The sequence below is a fragment of the Mytilus edulis genome, chromosome 4, assembly GCF_963676685.1.
Source record: "Mytilus edulis chromosome 4, xbMytEdul2.2, whole genome shotgun sequence".
In the NCBI taxonomy this organism is placed as follows: Eukaryota; Metazoa; Mollusca; class Bivalvia; order Mytilida; family Mytilidae; genus Mytilus; species Mytilus edulis.
The window spans coordinates 36904735-36930693 of record NC_092347.1 but is presented as its reverse complement, the minus strand read 5'-3'; the positions used below and the strand labels follow the sequence as shown (position 1 = coordinate 36930693).

The following is a 25959-nucleotide window of genomic DNA, read 5'->3' as shown; positions in this document are numbered from 1 at the left end:
AATCAAATAAAAATTATATTGGAAATAATGCTAATAGTACTGTTTTTCTCTAATTCATAGATTGTTTTGGCTCTTATTGGAGTTTACAAACATCTTAAAATTAGCAATGTAAATTTTAAATTTCCGCAACATCTTAATTTTTTAAGATATATAAAAAGTGAACATAAAAAGTTTTTCGGGTGAAATTAAAGAGACTCTTTCGTGAACAAATTCTAGTAAGTTTTAACAACCATCTGCTTGTGAGTAAAACACACACAAAAGAAATTGGTCGCACATATACCTCTTAAATCATCTGATTGATTTATAGTTTGAATTTGTGTTAAGGGCATACGATACATGTACTCGTTTTCAAGATAAATCAGTTTGAACGATAAAAATCAGTCGAAAAATGCATCTTTTCCCGATATGTCATAGTTTGACGTCGCGAAAATAACATTTTACGTTAGCAACGTCATTACCTCCACTGTAACTGTATCGTATGCCCTTAAGTGGTGTTTAAAAAGTAAAGGTTGTTCACAAAGTAGCTTCGCGACCAGCACCTGTCCTGTTGATATTTAGAGATCCACTTAAACGTTTTGAAGCTTATTCTACGTTTAAACGTTCTTATTTAGAGAATCTTTTTGAGTATATATTTCATCATATATTCGTTTGACTCACGGATAATAAAATGCTTTCTGTTCGTTGGACGGGTTGTTGTCTCTTTAACACTTTCCCCATTTTCATTTTATAAAGCGAAATACTGTGTACATTTGGTAAATATAAAGAAATATTTTATAACACTCATAACGTTTCAAAGTTACTCTCTCAGAAAATTATATACATGAAATTTTAAGTTTGTAACTTCAACAGTTTTATTTTCAAAATTGTTGAATATTTCTATATTTTATTTTTTCGATTAGCTATTCTATAATTATTTTCAAACAAACATCTGTAAATTGAAAACTATATTGTTGAGCTTCAATAACATTGATTAAACATCTTTTGAAAGAACCAAAATCAAATGTGTTAATTAATTTTGTATCAGGTAAATGCTCTCTTCGGAAAATGCAACCGTTTTGCATCATGTAACTGTGGAATAGCCATAAGGAGTGGTAATTCAATGTTTGTGGTTAGAACATGTGATGAAATAACGAAGTACTCAACACATACACATCCTCCTCTAATAGAAATGAGAGCCTGTGAAGATTCAACTATGACTATTGAGGAAAGGGGAAACACATACACGGTGAGAGATTATAATGTTTTAATTAGATAGATCGTCGCCTTCCCGGAATAATGTTATCTGTAATTAGAAAATACTAGTTGGAGTTGGAGTTTGACAGCAACTCGATGAATGGAAAAATAACTATTCGTATTCTAATCATATATCGATCGAATTGTTTTTTCAAACTTCTTTTGACAATATCGAAAAACTGTAATCATAGTCTTAGAAAATCGTCTTACTTGAATTTTGTTGACATATATTAAAAGACGTAGGGATTACAAATGTGCTTTAGGAAAATAGAACACTTACCATTTCTACAAGTCTAAACCGAAAGATTGCATATGTGCTAGCTCCCCCGTTCAGATATAGTCCGACTGGCCACGTTATTACTAGTGGCACAAACATTTGTAATAACACTTCTCTGTGGAATGTTTTATCCAAAGTGCCGAAACACAACTTCAAATTATAGATGGATTCCTTCAGGAATCATCCAAGGCAAATGGTCAAACGCAAACAATAAGATAATATTTCCGAGTAGGTGCAAACTGTGAGGTCGTTGGTACAAATTATGATTAATAAAACTAAATTAGTCAAGGAGCCTGTTGATCAGTGGTTGTTGTTAGTTGATTTTTCTCGTTTCTTGGTTTTTACTTAAATTATACTGTTGGTATTCCAGTCGTTTATATTAGTTATTGTGTGGCCCTTATAGCTTGCTGTGCGGTATGAGACAAGACTTTGTGTTGAAGGCCGTATGTTGACCTATGATTGTTAATACTTTATGCATTATTACTTGGATTAAGACTTGTGTCATTGGCACTTGTATCACTTATTCTTATTTCTATAAATATACATTCTACATCGATTTTTAAAGACCCAAATGTTGCGAAACAACTATTCACCTCCATGACAAATATGTTATTGTCAAAGCTGACAAAGCCCCAAGCACCATATTTGCGTTGGTGTGAACAACATTACTTTAACTGCTTCATAAAGGAATAAGGTTTTGACACATTTACTAAGAAACTCAACATATACCCCAGAGGCACTTACCAAGGCCGCAATCCTGAATACCAGTAACCATAGGACTGTAGTTTCTTTGGAAATTCAATCTAAGATAAGGAATTTCTTTTTTTAATCACTGTATTGGGCGCCTAACTTATACAAGTGTCATTAAAAACAACGTTGTACGGCTTTCTGAATCTTTCAAGTGCTCATCGAAACCTCTTTCGAACTTTTACTACAACAGGTGCGCGTTTTATGTCATGTAGTGTTGTCATTTTAGTGTTATAATAAGCATTGCCATTAAGGCGGGAGGTATGTCTAGCCACAAAACCAGGTTCAACCTACCATTTTTCTCTTGGAATGTCCTGTACCAAATCTGGAAAATGGCCATTGTTATATTGTAGTTCGTTTCTGTGTGTGTTACATTTTAGTGTTGTGTTTCTCACTGACTGAGTTTTGCTAGCGCTCGTCACTTTCGTAATTTACGAAAGGGTTTTCGCATTTACGAAAGTATTTCAAATCAATTTCGTCACCTAAATTTTGAAAGTGTAAAAATATTTTCGCATTAAAATGCTATAAATTTACCTGTCTTTATGTTTTTGACAAGTTTATGACTCCCAGGTAATCAACATTTGCAAGTTGTGATTACAACTAATCCGCTTATCGCCGTCCGATGGGTCACTAATCCGATAATTACAAATAAACCACATAATTGACCATCATAATCATTTTCCCAAGGAATTTCAGTTAGTCTGCATTTGATTTTCAGTATCCAGGAGTATATATAGTTTCGTCATTTGATCAAAATTGTTTCCCCCTGGACAGTTTGCATTTGAATTTCATTATTTCTCAAACGATCACAATTTGAAGTTGGTGTTATACGTATGCGTGAAAATATTCCTGTGACTATTTATAGACACCAAAAACGTAAAATACGAAATCATTTAGTACCAATTAAACGTGAGAGACGAATATATATCTCTTACCAAAGAAATTTAAATCGAAAAATTATAATTTCCTGATGAATCCGGACTCGTTTTGAATTTATCATCCACGTGTCACTTCCCGTTTTCATTTCATTTTTAAACCGAAAGTAGAAAACGTGATCTATTGGATATTCTTGATTTGTTTACAACCTCCTTACAATCGTTACTAATTTAAAAAAAATAAAACTAACTCAAGAGAAATTGTTATCTAAATTTCCGGATCCCATGTCAGAATCTTTCATAATAAGGGCCAATACAGTCAAATCATATAATAACTGCTAATCATGACTAAGCCCTTTAAAATCTGACAAAGTCAAAGATGAAGCTAGAAATATACATCGTTGGTCCCTTGCTGTTACACAAAAATAGGTTGAATTTAATAGCGCGCAAAAGTGACTGAAGCCTTCAAAATCTTAGCTTAAACCCTAGTTTCTGTTGTGTCGTGGTTCTCCTCTTGTATTCGATGTGTTTCCCTCGGTTTTGGTTTGTTACCCGGATTTGTTTTTATCTCAATCGATGTATTAATTTCGAATATCGGTATACTACTTTTGCCTTTATTTTAAACAGTGCTCCTTAAAACTTCTTTTCACCGATGCTCAAAGCCAAATAAAAATGAAAGTCAAAAGTTTGATACAAATGTTGAAGAAATATCAAAACCTTTCTATTATTATCATGATAACTTAATTCTTAATGAAATAAAAATAGATTGAAATCTATAATCTAATTCTTCATTGACTGTTTAAGGCTATTTAAGACCACTGAATTTGAAAAACGTTATATAGCTATGAAAGTTTACTCATTCAGATGTTCATAAGACATAAGTCTGACAAATAGCATTTGCTACATTACAGCAAAAAACGAAAACATTTCCTCATTTAAGACATCAAAATGTCTTATATCTGGGTTTTTATAGAGTATTTGCTTGTATGTATTTTTTTTATAATCTATCAGTTGGTTTGAATCGTCTCAAACGAGATAGTGATATCGTCTTTTTGAATATTTCGCCATTTAAGATATGTATTCGAAAAAAAATCTCGTTGACCTAATTTCAAGAGTGTTGTTTTTATTGAGATTTTCAAAAGTCTTTTCTAATCTCCTATGAAACATATACAATGATCGAAATATCATTGATATGTTTTTGTTTCTGTTCATTTGTCATTTCTGAGATGTTAAATTATACGAAACACTTAACTCTTTCTACTCCGCGGGAAATATTGTCCTACATTGCTGCATTTGGCCCACTTTTTGAAATTGACGGTTTTTCATTTCATATTTAATTTTGCTTTTCAAATTTTTATTCGAGCATTACTGGTGAGTCTTAAATAGACGAAACGTGGATCTGTTGTATAAAATTTTAAACTTGGTGTCTTTAATTTGACGAGTTTTCACAACCATTAGGTCGATACCACAACTGGCGGACGTATCTCTCTCCCTACCATTATGTCATCAATCTAGTAGTCAGTACTTCAGCGATGAATAGGAATATCATTTATGTGTTATTTTTTCTGAAAATTAACTGTTTACAAAAGTTAAATTAATCTTAAAGGTAACGGGTTTTCTATCACTAGGTAGAAATGTTCGGTATTAAAAGCTCTTCAACATCTTATTTTATTTGACCTTCCATCTGATCTGTTTTGATTCGACAGTCACTGATGAGTTTTATAAAAATGAGACGATCGTCTGTTGTACAAAATTATAAATCGTAGACTAGTTTTTTTCTTTATTTTTCATAATATTATTGTCCCCCACGTCTATACAAAATATTGTTTTAAAGAATATTTGTAAAGTTGAATATTATTCTCATTTGATATATGCTTTTCTTATCTTTTTAGATATTAATTCAGTTTTAAAATGGAGCATTTTTGTTATTATTATTATTATTATAATGTTTATTATTATGCAATACTTTGAACAACATATTTTCTCTAATTAAGGTAACTTTACCTTCTGGAACGGAGATCAAATTTTCTACCTACTATTACTACTGGATGGGACACTTTATATCACATATACAGATCAAACCATCAATATTGGATGTTGAAAATTCAGAAGGTATGTGTGGTAGGATTACAAATGGAAACCGAAATTCTGCTGACGACTTTACTTTAAGAGATGGAAGTACATTACATCCTAGTTATTATAATGGTTACACATTTAGCAGAAACTGGAGGTAAGATCCTTCATAAATGAGAATATGTACGTCACTATTTATATTATAAAGCCAGGAATATAAACAAACATACTAAACATAAATGACTATATTTTAAATTACATTAGGGTATGGGAATTTAAATTACAACCGTTATGCGTGCGTGTGTAAAAATGCTTATGCTTAAGAATAATCTTCAATACTAAAACAACAATTTTGACGATTTACTAAAACAAAAATATTTGATCAAACTGAAAGAGATATAGCTATAGGTTACATTGATTTTTTTTTCTGAGGTTGTTTTCTGTATATTCCAAATCAATGTTTCCTGTTAAAACATATCGAAGTCACAAGGCTTAATGTGTAGAGTTTGTTACGTAGTACAGGTTCCTATGTAATATACTTTTTTTGCTGTTTTTCTGCAGGGTTAAAGAAAACGAACAATTTTTTGTTGATAAACCATTAGTATTAAGTGAAAATATTAATCTTCGGCAGTATTGTATCTGTGGTGATAGTACTCCAGAAAGGGAGACTTTTCGTTGTGGTTTGGAAGCGCCATTACAAAGTTGTTTGTCCCAAACAGCTCATGCAGGAAACTTTCATACAACTTGCTCATTATTGCGTAGAAGAAGGTCGATAAATGGCAATGGAACAGTAAGTGCATCTGACAGTGATGATGTCATCGACAACAATCAACTGATTATTGCAGGCGACGACGAATTAAACGGGGAAATTCCACCAGAAACAGTAAGTTGATAATGTGTTTTTATGTCACAGAAGGATAGGTTCTGTTTAGATTTTAAGATACCAGTAAAGCCGTTTGTTCTTAAAAGAATCTTCGTTCGCTTTGCGTCTCACTGGCGTAAATCCGGTCCTTTTTTTCAATTTCAAACTTATATTATTTGCAAAAGGGGAATGACCCATGGATATTTGAATATCTTTAATCCATTCAGAGCATACAATCTAATAACATTTAATAGACTAGTTGTACATTAACAGATGCGCCTTTCGACAATGCATTTTGCCAGTGATGTTTATCTAAGGCGTAAATCTCAAGAAATGCATACATTACCCGTCGTTGAAATTCGCATAGCTGTTTATGTGTCAACAGTACACGCTTGTTAATGAAGCTCGTATATTTTATGTGAACATTCACGCCTGCATCAATTGTGGAATGTAAACGTCATGCATTGCCATTGGCACAGAATTTATTGATAACTGTATCAGATTTGATACATTGCGGACGTTAATTGTGAGTTTTGGTGTCGGAAATTAAGTTTAACTGGCGACGCGTAGCCTCAAATACAATACTCATTATTATTACGACGAAACAAACAAACTTTCAATGTAAGTCATCATTTCACATCTATGTAAATTGTCAGTAAACGAAAATTCCATGAAATGATAATATCTTCTTTTGAACCTAGGCTTAGTGACGTAATTTGTCAATTTGAAATATAGAAAAGTTTAAGGACCAAAATGTGAGAAATTTTATTGGAGAAACAACATAGCAATAAATTCCGGAACTGAATTTCATCTTCCCATAGTTACTGACAGGTATTAATACTTTATTGAAAAAGGACACACTCCAAACGTATGAAAAATATGCAAAACAAAATGATTTACTTTCAGAAGAGACATGTTTCATATGATTTTAAATTTGATTGTAAATTAACATTTTATTCTTCAAAGGCATTACCCTCAGAATCATAGTCATCCTTTTCCAAGTAAACTAAATCAACATTTTTGTGACATACTTCATGTTATTCTGAACTTTTCTCCATAACATCTGCATACATATCTTTTGTTTATAGAACAATGAATGGCCAGCAGGTTGGACAAAGAATTTGGCACAATCAACCTGTGAATCACAGTTAAAGCAAGAAATACTTGAAGAAGCACTGGAAGTTGCACATACTTCAATTGATGGTTATATCAAAACGTGCATGTCTGATATTCAAGTAAGTTTCACTTAATTTATTTGAATTGAAAACTAATATTTGTTTATTTCAATACGTAGTTCATTTAATAAGTAACTGTTTTTATCATAAAATGTGACGAAGTTTATCAATGAAACATTAATTTTCAGTTGGCAGGAGATACCCGATTTCTTCAGGACACAATTTCTACTGTTCGTCAGACTGTATATTCCGAAATAGTGAGAAACCAGTCATTGTTTACAAGTAATAATCCAAATGACACAACGTCAGAATCAACAATGTCTGTTGCTGAAATGTTACTTAGTGGACTTTGTAGCAACAATTGTAGCCAAAATGGAGAATGTCAAAATGGTAATCATATTTTATAATTTGGTTATTACAAAACATGTTAATCATAATGCGATTAAAACAAAGAAAATTGCATATATAGACCAGGATTACAACAATGTATGGTATATATGATAAACACTATGCATTCCGCTACGTGTTTTTTTTTTCTCACTTGATATATGAAAGTACATTCCCTTTTAATTTATTCTACATATTTTGAAATTGAATTGAATTCAGAGACAACCTGTACGAACTGTGACGCCCGTATATGACACGGAAACCAGGCGTAAAAATCATACTTTATCCTGGCGGCATTGCAGTGTTCAACTCAAAATGCATGTCCAGGCGTCACCCAGGCGTTAACCAGACGTAAACTAAGCGTAACTGAGGCGTAAACCAGGCGTAAAATTAGGCGTAATATTTAAATGAGTACGCCTGGTCAATAAATAAACCAGGCGTAATATCCTTACATAATACTACACTTATTTTAGTTCAGTGTATTAACCTAGCTGTGTACTTTTGTGTATTTGATACAAACTTCTGTATTGTTGCTTTTTTTCTTATTGTTTGACAAAAAACTTGAAATATTAACCATTAAAGAAGCTTATATAGAAATAAAATCATTTTAGGCAGACATTGGCTCAAATAAGTTTTAGTTTAAATAAAAATTATGACAATTATTTTTTCTTGAAAGAAAAGTAGCATTTTAACTAAGATGTTTTTGAAAATGATTGTCTTTTGAACTAAAATATAAATGATAATACTCCAATTTAACTTAAAGTAAAAGATTTTAATGTTATTATCTAAGGATAAAGGTTTTTGGATTTCAAAATTTCTGATAGAACATGATACTTAATAACTTAGTTATACTCACATTATTATTATTTACCATGTACATGATGTATTACTACTTTCCTTTTATTTCACAATTTCCATTAATTTATTTAATTCAGTATTTCCAATTTCAGTTCTTCCAAAAAGCACAAAACAAGCTAATTGTCCCTGAATATATGAAACTGCCATGTGTCCAACTCTTGCAAACTAAAACCAAAGAGCCCAATTTTGAAAAAAAATCCCATGATCCTTTAAACAAAGCATTATGGGTATTTCTATTTACGCCATACCAACAGTTTTACGCCCGTAAGAAAATTTACGCCTTGCTTATTTCAATTTACGCCAGGTTTACTGCTTTTTTCTACGCCCGTAAGGACTACAAATTTACGTTGCCTGCTCCCTTACGCCTGGATCTAGACAGGTAACTACCACTTAGTCCTGGTTTACGCCTTATTTCCATGCGTAATACGCCTTATAATTTCGTACGGGAAGTAACCTACTGGAAAAGAAATTGCAATTGTGTAATCTCTATATGAGGCATCGGTTCCCATTGCAACTGGACTTGTGGGTATAATTCATCTCACAGCCAAATGCACTTCCAATTTATACATAGGTTTTCCTTCAAAAAGGAAGCACTCTAATGAAATAAAAAAAAAGAATTATAAACACAGTAAAAGATTAATATCAAATTCGACTTCAAATCAGATTACATTGATAGTTATATTTCACATTAACGCAAATGTTTACCAAATTGTTTTAAGGAATATGTAAGTGCAATACCGGTTTTGGAAAGCAAGATTGTTCAGAAGACCTGTCTACACCTCCTTCAAACATAAGTATACCACTGAATGGAATATGTAACACAAGAGAGAGATTGTGTGCCAAAACAAATATTCAAGGTGTTTTCAGTTCAAGGAACATAACTTGTCTATCTCGACATTTTCAGGTAAATAATAGAAATTCGGCAATACATAATTAAGTTAACAGTGGAATGTGTCGTGTCACGATCATGCCTCTTATTCGAATTCAACTAATATACCGAGCTGTTATGTCAATTATATCATGTATTTGCTGAATCTTCTGTTTGATTCAAAGTTCGTAAAGGCTTTTACATTCTGTATTACACGCCGAAAATAATTGAAGTTTATAACATACTTTTTGTAACATGTTTATAATAGAAACAATGTTATTGTGTTTAAGAACGTGAAGTATCTTATTTTCATATACATGATTGTGACCAACAAAGTATAATAATCACTGGAAAAGCAGTTGCTAATCTAATTTAATAAGAGATAGGTATCAATAAAAATGACATTATGGATATGTTTCAATGATATATGTATTAATAGAAGAATATTATTGGTAAAATTAAATGAGACCGCAATCTAAACGGCAAATTACCTGAAAGATATACAGAGGTTGACATACGATTTCTAACAAGTATCTTTACAATTATATAAAGCTCTAAACATCCCGGAAAAAATCAAAAGACTCAATAGAGGTATAGGAAGTGATTGATTATATTTTGAATCATTGATGTCTAAAATTGAAAATTTGTAATCTTTTCGTGGATAGATTAGGAATGATGGGTCTTGGGATTATACTTCAAGTCAACAGATGTACGCTGCTGAATATAAAAATACGTATCTTGTTGCATGTGAGCTGCCTTCATCTGGACGGCGAAAAAGATCAATTTCCACTACAATAATAGCAGATGGATATGAAATTAATTTGTCAAATGATGGAACTAACTTTGGCGAAGGAGTGAAAATCATAATTTACGATCAAGATTGTTTTTCCTGTGACATTGTAAATCTATCATGCGTCTCTCTGGTAATGTAAACTTATCATTCACAATTGTCAAAACCATCAAAAAGTTTAATTTGGTTGTTAGAAATATTTAAATACATTAATATACATGATATGACAAATAAAAACAAAACATTATAGAATGCAAGCGTCCGAATCGCTTTTGTTAATTTACTGTCATCAGGAATATTCTGATGGAATGAAACTGGGAGTTTTCAATCAGCTTAAGGTTCAGTCTTGTAATTGACTGCTCCATAGGCTTACATGCAAATAAAAAAATAAAAAATGCTACATAGAAAAAGAAATTCATGTTCATATCATTTATGTACTAATGTGAAATTGTGATTTAATCGAAAAAAAGGGGGTCATGCCACGAAGAATAAAAAGTAACGTAACCCTGAATTCAAAACTTTTTTTTCTTCTTTTGTTTGCTGTTTTTACTAGGCCGCAACACTTCCAGTAAACATGATATCCTTCCCCTTTCCTGGATTGATATCCCCAAAAAGATGCAAGATTTTTTTTAAATCTATATATGTTTCAGTTCAGCTAAAACCTATAATCAAACAGAAACAATTGAGTCCAGAAAAAAATTCAGAAAAAAATGGACTATTTTGTTTCCCTCCATGTTTTGACATGCACCGGAAACTGGAGTTGTAATACAAGACTGGTACCTATAGCAATAATGACATGTCTTAAAAAATAAATCATTTACTAAGTTTCAATAAGTAGCCATATTTGAACATAAAAATGCCATGCAAAATTTGGAAATCAGTCATGTCTATCAAATGATCTGTAAATCTCATTCTAGTCTATCTTTATAAATGGTTTCTTATTATTTGGATACTGTGAAGCTAGAAGAAATTTTTTATCTATTATTTTTATTTTTTTCCTTCTCTTTGATTGAACCACATTCAATAGTTTACCCCTCTCCCTTTTTTCCATGAAATCTACCTAAGTGGGCCGCTTGTTCAAGTCAAATTGAAAAATTACCAAAAAATTTTTTCATATCGAAGAATTTTCTACCATTCAACTATCTAAAGACAAAAAAGACCATACCTGTCTCTTTTTTGACTATACAGGTCTTTATACATGCCTACTATATCATGGTTTTTAGACTGTACTTGACATCCCAATGCATATAAAATTTGCAATAAAAATCAATAAAAAACAAAATGAATACTCTAGTTGGTGTTTTTGGTAAGAATATTGATTACTTGTCACACCTAATCACAAAAAACCTTGTCAAGATGGATAGTTTTAGAAAAATTCTACTTTTTAAACAAATTTTTAACCCAAATATGGAATTTTCAATTAACCATGCAGTGCCGCAGATAGGATAAGTATATAGACTCATGCAAAGTGAACATTTTGTGAAAATCTTTTCACCAAAAGTTCATTTTGTGAAAATCTTTTCACCAAAAGTTCATTTTATACATGTTTTACCTAAATGTCAACAATCAAGCCATAACAATATTAACCCTAAAGAATACAATTACTTTTTTATGTAGCTGTCTCTTCAACTTTGCACTGATTTTCTATAAATCTATATATATGTTTCAATTCAGCTTAAACCTATAATAAAACAGAGTCCAGAAAAAAATTCAGAAAAAAATGGACTATTTTGTTTCCCTTCATGTTTTGACATGCACCGGAAACTGGAGTTGTAATACAAGACTGGTACCTTAAATATAAACGAATAATTTAACATAGTTAAAAAGCACTGGCAACTCGAATCATCTTACCTTTTTTCAATTGATATAAAAAATCAATTTAACCTGTCTGGTTTTATATCTTTTTCCTATGATAATTCAATATCCGCATCTTTTTGCTTCAAAATTAGTTGATAAAATCCGGAAACACGTATTAGTAGGAGAATAAGAGATTAACACTTGTACTGTTCTTTGATTGTCGAATTTCATTGCTTCCTTTGTACAATCCTCTTTTTGAAACCAATTTAGAACTTGTGGTTTAATATTTAACCTGAAGTATATAAATCAAGACCTCTCATAGTAAAAAGGCAAAGTTAAGAACTCTGAAACAATCATGATTTCTTTATTTTCTTCGATTTTTGGTTTTAATTGTTCTCGAGATAACTGCATTGTTATTATATGTACATGTATATAGTATTGTATACCTTTCTTTATCTGATATATACAAATAGTATTTGAAAAAACATCGATGAATGATGAGATAATGGATTTGATTTGTTGGTACAGGATTCTTGTCCAGACAGGTTAACTTCTGCCTCTCAAATCAGCTCTACTGCAATTGAGGGAGGTGGTAGTAGTCCAGCTACGACTGATACAGTATCAAGTACGACAACTAATGCTAAGACTTCGACAAACATAAAGACGACAACAATACCTTCAACATCAACTCCTTTCACTAGTAAGTTTTGTAGGCAAACTTTCATCTTGATACACATTTTGATAATAAATAAGTGGCAAACATGTGTTGCTGGTATTTGTAGACTAGTGAATTAGATTTTCACAATTAAATTAAAACATTCAACTGGATACAATAAGTCAACAATTTGGTAACTTTTCGATTGTTTCCGATTGGCGTCTTGTTTATAACCCTGTTAAAGAAGTTGTGTAATGAGTACCGCTGCTAAGGAAATCAATACCCCATGAACTTGTACGTGAGAACCATACTAATTTGTCATTATTATTATTAATAAATGTTTAATAACCAAATGGCTGTTTATATAAACTTTTAAAATCAAAGGTCAAGTAGTGTCATTTAAAAAGTTGTTGGTACACATTTGTCGTCGACATTTACGATTTTCCCACCATATGCCTTAAGTAGATTTTGTTCATGACACTACTTCGACATAGGTAGAAAAAACATCTTGTCCAGTTAAATATTCGCGGTTATTTTATTTTCGTGTACCAACTGCTACCGAGAAAATAGCGAAAATAAAACTACCGCAAAAATTGCACTATTTACAGTAAGTAAACTTCACATGAATGGCAGATCGTAGTCTATGGCTGATAATGATATGCTAACAATTTGAAATTTAAAATCATTGAGTTATTATGAATTCGCCGAAACGTGTCAGCTAACATCCTCGCTAATTGTGACTTTTTATCAACTTGATACAAATCTATTTTCGAATTGAAGTAATTGAATATAAGTATCATGAAGAGTTTTTTATATACAAAATTTAACATTGAAGAATATATAAGCATCTTAAAACAAATAAAGTGTGTATATAAAAATAAGAAGATGTTGTATGAGTGCCAATGGGAAAACTCTCCATCCAAGTCACAATTTTTTAAAGCAAACTATTATAGGTACAAAAAAACGGTCTTCAACAAAGAGCCTTGTTTCACACCGAACAGCAAGCTATAAAGGGCCCAAAAAATGACAAGTGTAAAACGGTTCATTCAAGAAAATCAACGGTCTAATCTATTAGCCAGAAACATTTATGAACCACATCAACAAACGACAATCACTAAACATTAGGTTCCTGACTTAGGAAAAGTGCAATAAATGGAACGGGTTTGAACGTTCTAATAGGAACCAACCGTCACCCTTACCTGAAACAAACGTTAGAAGATAGAAAGACCCACTATAAGATATCAATTGAATTGGCTTAACTCAATTAGAAGACATATTAACACAAACAAGTGAACATACACTGCACGAAAAAAATTGATCTATGACAAATTGTAAATACATTGGCACATATTCTTAGCGAGATCATTGACAAGTGTTTATAAGTTACATGAGAAAAAATAATATAGCCTTCAGCATAAGCATATTAAGAAGAAAGCGAGATTCTGTGTTTTACTATCTTAGATTGCAAAATTCTCAGTTTAGAGCCAAAAGAACAATTTATGTTCCGAATTTAACGACATAGTTATGTCGGAGATGTACCCTAACATCACCAACATGCGAATCCACACGAGTTCAAATATAATTATAGGGGACATTACATTTATTGGTTAATGTACAAATAAGAAGACGTATCCGATGTCCAAAGATCTATTGGTGGTTGCTTTAGATTTCCTGTAAGAGTCAAACAGACAACTTGAGTGTTCCCTTATATATTTTAACAGATAATGTGAACAATTCAAGTAATTCAATAGCAATTGTTGGAGGATGTTTTGGTGCTTTACTGTTTATGGTTCTGGTAATTGGCGTATTTGCATTCTTCAAAAAGCATTGCAAGAGTAAAGGGTGAGTACAGTACTGCTATAAATGGAGAATTTGTTAAATATAAGAAGAAATTGCTTAAATGGATTGTGCCCAAAAGCAAATTTGCTTTTAATATTTTTATTATAATCAATATACATTATATATATATATATAAAACTGCGAAAGCAAATTTACAGATCTAACATTGTTGGGTTGATGTTTAGACGAGTTGTATATACATTATGTACACAGCCATGTATCACCATCATTGATGGCGATCCGATGGATACATCTGTTGTAGGGTTGTCACTGACTCAGACGTACTTATGAATATAATTATTTTCTGTGACTGTATCTTACATTAATTTGTAGGATCCTTTACTATAGATAATTTAGCTGATCTGTAACAATAACATCTTCATGCCTTATATATCATGTACTGTAGTACGCCGCTAGATTAAAACTGACGTGGAAAGGTAACACATGCCCACCGAAAGCTCTTATTTTGTGACACCAAATCGCCTGCACTGCAGCCGTCCCGCTAGACCACACGACCACCTGGGCTCTCAAAAAAAGAGCTTTCGGTGGCCATATGTTACCTTTCCACGTCAGTTTTAATCTAGCGGCGTACTACAGTACATGATATATAAGGCATGAAGATGTTATTGTTACAGATCAGCTAAATTATCTATAGTAAAGGATCCTACAAATTAATGTAAGATACAGTCACAGAAAATAATTATATTCATAAGTACGTCTGAGTCAGTGACAACCCTACAACAGATGTATCCATCGGATCGCCATCAATGATGGTGATACATGGCTGTGTACATAATGTATATACAACTCGTCTAAACATCAACCCAACAATGTATATATTATCAGTTTTAGTTTGTAATCCGGATGTGTTTTTTTTCTCAATCGGTTTATGAATTTCGAACAGCGGTATACTACTGTTGCCTTTAGTTATTATATACAATAAACAGAAATCTAAAATTTTAACATCACATGAAAATCTATTTGTAACTTTATTTTAAATGCATATTTGTAGAACTCACTTAGGGAGCATCCATTTTACTTTAAAATGGGATGGGGTTATGGTTTTTTGTCTGAGTTAGAAATATTTCTGTCAAAGATTCACGACCTTGTTCAAACGTACCCAACGTTACTATTGTTGACGTAACGTTATTGTAACGCAAACTTGTATGGGATCTGAATTATAGAATTGAAAGCAACACAACGTCTTTTTATTGCCTACAAAAGCGAAGTACTAACCCTAGCATCATAGCATCTTACATATTGGTACCGTGACCGATGGATAAGCTGAAAGCAGTGAGAGGAGGCCACAGAAGCGCCGTAACCAGACAGATTCACAAAACTGACGAGAAAATCAACGAAGGAGAGATCACCCGACGGGACATTCATAGTGCCATTGAAAACCTTGAACGGAAACATGAACTTTTGCAGAAACTAGACGCTGAAATATTGGATTCCTTGGATGCAGAAAGTGTGGAACAGGAAATTTTGGATGCAGACGAATTTAATCAGCATATAGACATTAATATTCGCCGCTACAAAGAATGTGATTTGGAGTTGAGATCAAGTACACCTCAGGACTCGGTGAGTCAATTAACCTCAAGTATCGTACAAAATACTAGTACAACGCATTCATCTTCAAATAATTTCAATCAGAATACAAATCAGCACATGCAAACATCGACAAGTGCAAACTCACAAGGAGAATATGAGATCAACAGAGATCCGCCATTAAATGAAACTTATAAGTTCTATCACAAGCTTCCAAAACTAGATTTGCCGACTTTTTCGGGAGATTTACTTCTATGGCAAACTTTCTGGGAATCGTACGAAACTACTGTCCATACAAACCCATCATTGACAAACGTACAACGTTTCACATACTTGAAGGCCCAGCTTCACGGAGAAGCGGAAAGTTGCATATCGGGATTGTCACTTACACACGCAAACTATGAGCAAGCAATTTCATTACTACAAGCGCGATTTGGTCAACAAGGAATCATTATTGATGCACATATGCAAAAACTAGTCGATTTGCCAAACCCCACAATGTCATTAAACAGTCTCAGAACATTCTATGACAAAGTTGAAACTAGTATTAGAGGCCTAGAATCGCTAGGACAGTGTCAAACAAATTTTGGAACAGTACTTACACCCATCATCTTTAGAAAACTACCACCGGAATTGAGAACTACATTGACAAGAGAGCATGATACAAGTACATGGACCATAGACTTACTACGGAAGGCTATAGGTAAGGAGCTGCGCGCTCAACAAGCTGGCCACGCTATGAACACAGATAATTTAACCCCTACCGCATCGTTTGTAACAAAGGCTACAATGAAAGGAAATTATAGACAAGTCAATAGAGTACACACAAACTCCAGGAACAACACTGAATCGAATAAACCCAAGCCATGCATATTTTGCAACAAATCCCATTCAGCTGTTGATTGCTCAGAGATTAAAGATAATGCCAGTCGTTACGAAATAGTCAAGAAAAAACAACTTTGTTTCAACTGTTTTGGTAAACATAAGATATCAGAATGTAGATCACGATATAAATGTCGTAAATGTGACAAGAGACATCACACTGCTCTATGTAATCAGGAAACTCAAGCACCTGTACCTCCCGCTGATGCCGCTGCCGTCAATACAGTAAATGTTAATGGAGAAGAAAGTAACCCTATGTCAACGTTTTACACGTCAACACCACAAGCACAGGCACATACCGAGATACTTCTTAAGACAGCAGTAGCACCTGCATGGTTCGAGGATCGGAGCGCGATGTCTAACATTTTACTAGATGAAGGGTCTCAGAAATCATTTATTTCAGAAGATTTAGCAGCACAATTACAACTTAAACCTTGTGGAAATTCTACAATTAGTTTATCAACTTTTGGAAACGCCAACCAGAACGTGAGACACATGGATAAGGCTCAGATTACTTTAGAAATTGAAACTGGTGGATTTATTCCTATGGATGTACTGATAGTACCGCGCTTTGCCGCACCCCTCAGTAATGTAACAAATGTTATCGCTTCAAAACTGCCATATCTCAAAGGATTACGATTAGCTAACCCAGTCACAGAGGATAGGAAATTTGAACTTTCTCTTTTAATTGGAGCGGACTACTATTGGAGTATTGTGCAGGATCACGTGATCAGAGGAGATGGGCCAACGGCCGTAAAATCCCGTTTGGGATACTTGTTGTCAGGACCGATGCATACTTTTACAGGAGAACAATCATCAACAGGAATGTTTAATGTACTGATTCAACATCAGCAAGAGGAAAGCAGCCTGGAAAAGTTTTGGGATTTAGAATCTATTGGTGTCAAAGCAGACGAATTAGAAACAACCACCATGAAAGACTTCAATGATGAATACGAAACAAAATGCATAACTTACCAAGATAATCGCTATACCGCAAAACTGCCATGGAGAAATGATTTCAATGAGTTACCTACGAACTATAATGTCACTTTACGCAGAACTTGTAATATGATCGATAGACTCAAAAAGGATACCAACATGCTGAAAATGTATGGCGACATAATTAAGGACCAAAAACGCCGAGGGTTCATTGAGCGGGTAACAGAAAATGGAAACCAGTCAAACAGAATTCACTACATTCCTCACCATGCAGTAAAAAAGGACTCATCTACGACTCCTATACGTATAGTCTATGATTGTAGTTGTCATGAATCACCTCACAAGGCTAGTTTAAACGATTGTCTCATGTCAGTTCCGCCGATGTTAAACGATTTGACGGGAATTTTAGCTAGATTCAGATTACACAAGCACGCAGTGACTACCGACATAAAGAAAGCGTTTTTGAATGTCGAACTGGATAAAGAAGATAGGGACGTCACAAGATTTTTTTGGTTGAGTGATCCATCTGACCCAGACAGTCCACTGATAACTTACCGTTTTAGAGTCGTTCTATTTGGAACTACATGCTCACCTTACATCTTGAATGCCACCCTTATGAAGCACTTCAAACTCAATTCTTGTAAAACAGCCGAGATACTGAAAAACGACCTGTATGTTGACAATGTTTTGTCAAGCTTCTGGGATGAGAAAGAAATGCTGAAATTCTACAGAGAATCACGAGATTTATTGGCAAGAGGAGGATTCAATCTGAGATCATGGACGTCAAATAGCACAGAATTACTACGCTTAGCCCAATCTGAAAAATGCATAGAAAGAGATACGAACATCAAAATTCTTGGTCTCCGTTGGAATGTGAACAACGATCAAATCTCGTTTCGAAACAACATAAATACAACAACGGAAAGGATAATAACAAAACGCGAGATTTTAAAACAATCTTCAAACATTTATGATCCGCTAGGTCTGCTTAGCCCCGTCACCGTCAGAACAAAGATGTTAATGCAATTGTTGTGGAAAGAAAAGTTTGCATGGGACTGCCCTTTACCAAAAGAAATCGAATCAACATGGAGGGATTTGACCAAAGATCTACAATTTGCAATGCACATTGAGATTCCTAGATGTTATTTTGAGTGTTCAGGAATAACGGACATTGAAACAGCAGAATTACATATTTTCACAGATTCAAGTCAACTAGCTTATGGAACCTGTGCGTATCTTGTCACAGAAAAGGAGTCTGCATTAGTAATGGCAAAGAATCGAGTTGCCCCATTGAAAAGTGTCACTTTACCTAATCTTGAACTGATGGCTGCCCTTTTAGGGGCTCGACTTGCGAAACATCTTATTCAAAATCTACATATTGGAAACTTACAAATCAACTTCTGGTGTGACAGTCAGATCGTTTTGAAATGGCTTCAATCAACAAAACAACTCAAAAAGTTTGTCGCAAACAGAGTCAAGGAAATTAAGGAGTCAAATGAAAATCAAAAATGGCGTTATTGTCCGACGGATGCAAATCCTGCAGATTTATTAACTAGAGGCATAACAGGAACGAAATTCATAAACAACAGATTATGGTTTCATGGACCCGAGTGGATAACAGACAAAACACAATGGCCAACATGGAGCGGAAACGAAATTGTTGAAAACGAGAATATAATGGAGATTTACTCACATCTCAGAAACGTCAAGAATTTGGCATACATAAGATTATGGACATCGAACGTTATAGCAGTTTGAAGACATTAATACGTGTTACAGCCTATGTGATGAGATTTATACAAAACTGTAAGTTAGCACGGAGTGATAGAACATTGTCGGAATTAACCGTTAATGAAATACAGCATGCTACATTGACATGGATACAAACGGTTCAGAAATCAGAATATCATGAAGTGTTTAATTATTTCAACAAATCTGTGACAGTTAAGCCGTCTATTGTAAGACAATTGAACTTGTACTTTGATGAAGAAAATGCACTTCGTAGCCGCGGGAGAATTCAACATGCACCTTTGGAGGAATCAGCTAAACATCCATACTTGTTACCTCCGTTACATAGACTCACTTCACTCATTATTATGGATGCTCATATCAATCATTTACATGAAGGCGTCAACTCTACCGTAACACACTTGCGACAAGTATACTTGTCTGTTTTTGAATTTGTTTGTTAGCTTTTTTGGTCATGAATGTTTGTCTCTAATATTTAATTAACTGTGCATTTGTATTCAGATATCGCAGATCAAATTTATTCGTTCATTGTTTAATCATACGTTTTTTGATTGAGTTAAGTCTGCCAATTGATATTTTATCGTATGTTTTTCTTTGTTGTGATGTTATGCTATTGTTTCAGAAAAAGGGAGAAGGTTTGGATCCATTAAAACGTTTAATCCCGCTGCAAATGTTTGCACCTGTCCTAAGTCAGGAATCTGATGTACAGTAGTTGTCGTTTGTTTATGTAATATATACGTGTTTCTCGTTTCTCGTTTTGTTTATATAGATTAGACCGTTGGTTTTCCCGTTTGAATGGTTTTACACTAGTAATTTTGGGGCCCTTTATAGCTTGTTGTTCGGTGTGAGCTAAGGCTCCGTGTTGAAGGCCGTACTTTAACCTATAATGGTTTACTTTTTAAATTGTTATTTGTATGGAGAGTTGTCTCATTGGCACTCACACCACATCTTCCTATATCTGGATACCTCGAATTCGTCAACGAGTCAAAGTTATTCTTAGAAAATGCGTTAACTGTCGGAAAGTAACAGGGCATGCTTACCAACAACCTGATCCACCGCCACTGCCCAAAGAGAGGTTACACGAGGATATACCGTTTACTGTTACAGGCGTAGACTTTGCTGGTCCTATGTATGTGCGAAATAAAGATGATACAAAATCAAAGGTATACTTATGTTTGTTTACATGTGCGTCGACGAGAGCTGTTCATTTAGAACTTGTGAATAACTTATCAGAACCTACATTTATGTTAGCCTTCAGAAGATTCGCAAGCAGGAGATCCTTACCGAAGTTACTAATATCTGACAATGCACTAACTTTTGAAGCTGCCAGTCGAGAAATCAAACATCTTACAAACTCAAATTCAGTGCGCGAAAGTCTAAGCTCTACAGGAACAAATTGGAAATTTATTACAAAGAAAGCTCCGTGGTTTGGTGGTTTCTATGAACGGTTGATTGGGTTAACGAAAATGTGTTTAAAGAAAGTATTAGGAAGTAACTGTGTCGATTTAGAGACTTTACAAACTGTGTTAACAGAGATCGAAGCAATTCTCAATGATAGACCTCTAACGTATGTTTCATCCGATCTTACGGATCCAGAACCACTGACACCATCACATCTTTTGTATGGTCGAAAAATTACGCGACTTCCGTATCCAGCTAGTGAAAACAATGGACATTTTGAACCAATTAACTTTAACAAACGTGTTCAATTACAAAGAGACATTCTAAACCACTTTCAACAGCGATGGAAATATGAGTATTTGACCTCATTACGGGAACATCACAGAAGTGTAGGAAATAACGAACAATCGATAGCTATTGGTGATGTTGTTCAAATACATGACGAAACTTTAAGAAATTCATGGAAACTCGCCGTTGTCGAAGAACTCGTAAAAGGAGAGGATAATCTTATCAGAACTGTAAAACTTCGCACTAAAAACGGAACCACCAACCGCCCAATCTCGAAATTATACCCAATCGAAGTGAACTGTATTGAATCTGAACCGGAGGATGTTACACGACCCAAGATGTTCCGTCAGGCGAAGTCAGATGCCGTACAAAAGATTCACGAGTGGACAAAATAACTTTTCAAATTATGATCGAAATAGACTGTTCAAATTCAAAGTGATTAATTCTTTCTTTTATGATACATAGACTTTAAAGTTAAGTGATGAATTATGATTTATGTCTTCAATTTAGTCAAATTTTCATTTCATTTCTATTTCTATTTCACTTTCGGCGCCCGGAGTGTCAAAGATTCACGACCTTGTTCAAACGTACCCAACGTTACTATTGTTGACGTAACGTTATTGTAACGCAAACTTGTATGGGATCTGAATTATAGAATTGAAAGCAACACAACGTCTTTTTATTGCCTACAAAAGCGAAGTACTAACCCTAGCATCATAGCATCTTACATAATTTCTGTTAGATTTTTGACGCTATAAATCAAATCTTTTCTTTTCAAATTTAACACTATAAGACATGGGGAAAATCTGGATTCAGAATAATTTTTTGTCATCTGCTTAACTTAAACATTTTTCTCATCAAATTAGGGAAACATATTTTTATTTACGAAAACATACTTGCCCATCCCGGTCCTTTGAAGCTGAATTGTCTTTCCCTAAACATTATGATATCTAATGGAAATGATACGTTTGATCTTAAACGTAAATATGGGTAGTTGTCTCATTAGCAATTACACCACATCTCTTGCGTTTTATGATATTAAAGCCATAGTTTAGACTGTTATTTTATTTTAATTTTTTGATCGATTTGATAGGTTGCAATATGTGGAGCAGGATCTGCTAAACCTTTCCGGGGCACATGAGATCACCGCCGTTTTTAAGTGCGGGTAGTTTTGTTAATTGTTAATTGTTTTGTTTTCTTTATTGTGTTCTCAGAACTATTGTTTGTCTGTTTGTCTTTTTCTTTTTAAGCTGTATCTTAATTTATATGCTCTTAAATATGAAATCGTTTACATCTCTTAAACTTCATTCTACACCCTTCTTTTGTTTATTTCAACGTTGTATATTATTACTTGATCTACGACTGTAAATTTTTAGCTCACCTGGCCCAAAGGGCCAAGTGAGCTTTTCTCAGCACTTGGCGTCCGGCGTCCGTCGTCCGTCGTCTGTCGTCCGTCGTCTGGCGTCGTTAACTTTTACAAAAATCTTCTCCTCTGAAACTACTGGGCCAAATTTAACCAAACTTGGCCACAATCATCATTGGGGTATCTAGTTTAAAAAATGTGTCTGGTGACCCGGTCAACCAACCATGATGGCCGCCACGGCTAAAAATAGAACATAGGGGTAAAATGCAGTTTTTGGCTTATAACTCAAAAACCAAAGCATTTAGAGCAAATCTGACATGGGGTAAAATTGTTCATCAGGTCAAGATCTATCTGCCCTGAAATTTTCAGATGAATCGGACAACCCGTTGTTGGGTTGCTGCCCCTGAATTGGTAATTTTAAGGAAATTTTACTGTTTTTGGTTATTATCTTGAATATTATTATAGATAGAGATAAACTGTAAACAGCAATAATGTTCAGCAAAGTAAGATTTACAAATAAGTCAACCTGACCCAAATGGTCAGTTGACCCCTTTAGGAGTTATTGCCCTTTATAGTCAATTTTTAACCATTTTTCGTAAATCTTAGTTATCTTTTAGAAAAATCTTCTCCTCTGAAACTACTGGGCCAAATTAAACCAAACTTGGCCACAATCATCATTGGGGTATCTAGTTTAAAAAATGTGTCCGGTGACCCGGCCAACTAACCAAGATGGCCACCACGGCTAAAAATAGAACATAGGGGTAAAATGCAGTTTTTGGCTTATAACTCAAAAACTAAAGCATTTAGAGCAAATCTGACATGGGGGTAAAATTGTTTATAGGGTCAAGATCTATCTGCCCTGAAATTTTCAGATGAATCGGACATTCCGTTGTTGGGTTGCTGCCCTTGAAATGGTAATTTTAAGGAAATTTTGCTGTTTTTGGTTATTATCTTGAATATTATTATAGATAGAGATACACTGTAAACAGCAATAATGTTCAGCAAAGTAAGATCTACAAATAAGTCAACATGACCGAAATGGTCAGTTGACCACTTTAGGAGTTATTGCCCTTTATAGTCAATTTTTAACCATTTTTCGTAAATCTTAGTAATCTTTTAGAAAAATCTTCTCCTCTGAAACTACTGGGCCAAATTTAACCAAACTTACCCATAATCATCATTGGGGTATCTTGTTAAAAAAATGTGTCCGGTAACTCGGCCAACAAACCAAGATGGCCGCCATGGCTAAAAATAGAACATGGGGGTAAAATGCAGTTTTTGGCTTATAACTCAAAAACCAAAGCATTAAGAGCAAATCCGACAGGAAATAAAATTGTTGATCAGGTCACGATCTATCTGCCCTGGAATTTTCAGATGAATCGGATAATCGGTTGTTAGGTTGCTGCCCCTGAATTGGTAATTTTGAGGAAATTTTGCTGTTTTTTTGTTATTATCTTGAATATTATTATAGATAGAGATAAACTGTAAACAGTAATAATGTACAGCAAAGTAAGAACTAAAAATAAGTCAGTATGACCAAAATAGTCAATTGACCCCCTAAGGAGTTATAGCCCTTCATAGTCAATTTTTAACAATTTTCTTAAAATTTGAAGATTTTCAATAACATTTTCCACAGAAAGTACTGTTATAGATAGAGATAATTGTAAGCAGCAAGAATGTTTAGTAAAGTAAGATCTACAAACACATCACCATCACCAAAACACAATTTTGTCATGAATCCATATGTGTCCATTGTTTAATATTCACATAGACCAAGGTGAGCGACACAGGCTCTTTAGAGCCTCTAGTTATCAATTATAATTAACTTATTTTGTAGGCATGGTATCGAAAATATTATTCACGAGTATACTGATGACGTTTCAAAAGGTAACAACAAGTCAGATAAGACGCTAAACCAATATGAAAGAGAGAACACAAACGCATCTGTGGGTAATCTATCCCTTGATATGGAAACTGAAACTGATGCATATTCTAGACCTAGAACTCCCGTGCAACTTTTTTATGCTGGAAAATAGCTTTGTAGTTAAACGACAGTTTGTGTGACATCTTATACTGTAATTAGTGTACATAGCAACATCAGTAATGTATCATGATTTTCTTTATAAAATGGAGAGACAATCATTTTGACCAATACAATTTATATATTGAAATAATATTCTTCGACAAATCAGACATTATAATTGTTCTTGAATACCAATGTTTTCTTTCAAAAACAATCCTTCTTTGATCCATTAGTCCATGAAGGTCAGCTATAGATTGTAAACCCACACCTATAAATCAGCATCACCGAATAAGACTTATCAATTCATTTATATTTGCATGAGAAACACGACTGTTGAAACATATAAACCAGGAACTGCTTACCATTACGGAGCTACTGAGTTCCCACCGGTTTTTCATGGGGTTTATGTTGCTCAAACTTTAGTTTTCTGTGAAATGTTTGGTGTACTTTTTCGTCTTTTCGTCGTTTTGCTTTTCTCTTTTTGCCTTCGTGTAGTTGATTTATTTACCGGTTTTGAATGTCCAATTTGAATAAACCCTCATTCAGGAATATGACAGTTGATTTTTTATTCATTTGATGTGTTTTAGCTTTTGATTTTGCCATTTGATTAGGGACTTTCATTTTTTGAATTCAGGGTTCAGATTTTTGTGTACTTTTAAATCTCCTTGGCCAAAACCCTAAAGAGAAAATTTGTACAAGCGATTCAAATCATTTTGTTTGATTGATTGATTAATTGTTGTTCCTTCGCATTTGTGTCAATTATATTCAGGACAAGAAAAAATCAAAGAATGTAGGTTTTGCTAGATATGTCATTGTAAAATAAGGATATTTTAGATAGGGGAAGGCAATTTATCTTGTAACATGGCACCAATGGACTCCTCACAGTGTTGTTGCAAGGGTTGTTAATAAGTACAACTCTTAAAACCGAACAAATTACCAAATTTTGCAATAATTTACCTACCAGAACTGGAGTAGTCCATTGATGACCACATCAATATACATAAAAGTACCTTTGATGTCATTTTTGTTTGAAACCAGACGATACGATCATATGCGACCTCATATGTCGTTTATGTTATATGGCACTACGAATGATATTTTGCATTTTTTATGCCCCATTTATGGGCATTATGTTTTCTGGTCTGTGCGTCCGTCCGTGCGTCCCGCTTCAGGTTAAAGTTTTGTTTAAAGTTTTTGGTCGAGGTAGATTTTGATGAAGTTGAAGTCCAATCAACTTGAAACTTAGTACACATGTTCCCTATGATATGATCTTTCTAATTTAATGCCAAATTAGAGATTTCCCCCTATTTTCACGGTCCACTGAACATAG

General features: G+C 33.8%; 1 protein-coding gene across 1 annotated transcript in view; it reads left to right on the top strand.

The window, feature by feature from the left end:
- Positions 1–24749, top strand: part of LOC139521359 (von Willebrand factor D and EGF domain-containing protein-like) — a 35405-nt gene extending 10656 nt beyond the window's left edge. Inside the window, exons 9-18 of the mRNA XM_071314838.1 lie at positions 1025–1225; positions 5127–5362; positions 5767–6088; positions 7156–7302; positions 7431–7632; positions 9207–9391; positions 10021–10278; positions 12471–12642; positions 14319–14439; positions 24444–24749. Coding sequence (XP_071170939.1) covers positions 1025–1225; positions 5127–5362; positions 5767–6088; positions 7156–7302; positions 7431–7632; positions 9207–9391; positions 10021–10278; positions 12471–12642; positions 14319–14439; positions 24444–24642 — 2043 coding nt within the window. The 3' untranslated portion in view covers positions 24643–24749. The remainder of the gene's footprint in view (positions 1–1024; positions 1226–5126; positions 5363–5766; positions 6089–7155; positions 7303–7430; positions 7633–9206; positions 9392–10020; positions 10279–12470; positions 12643–14318; positions 14440–24443) is intronic.
- The last annotated feature ends 1210 nt before the right edge of the window (positions 24750–25959 follow it).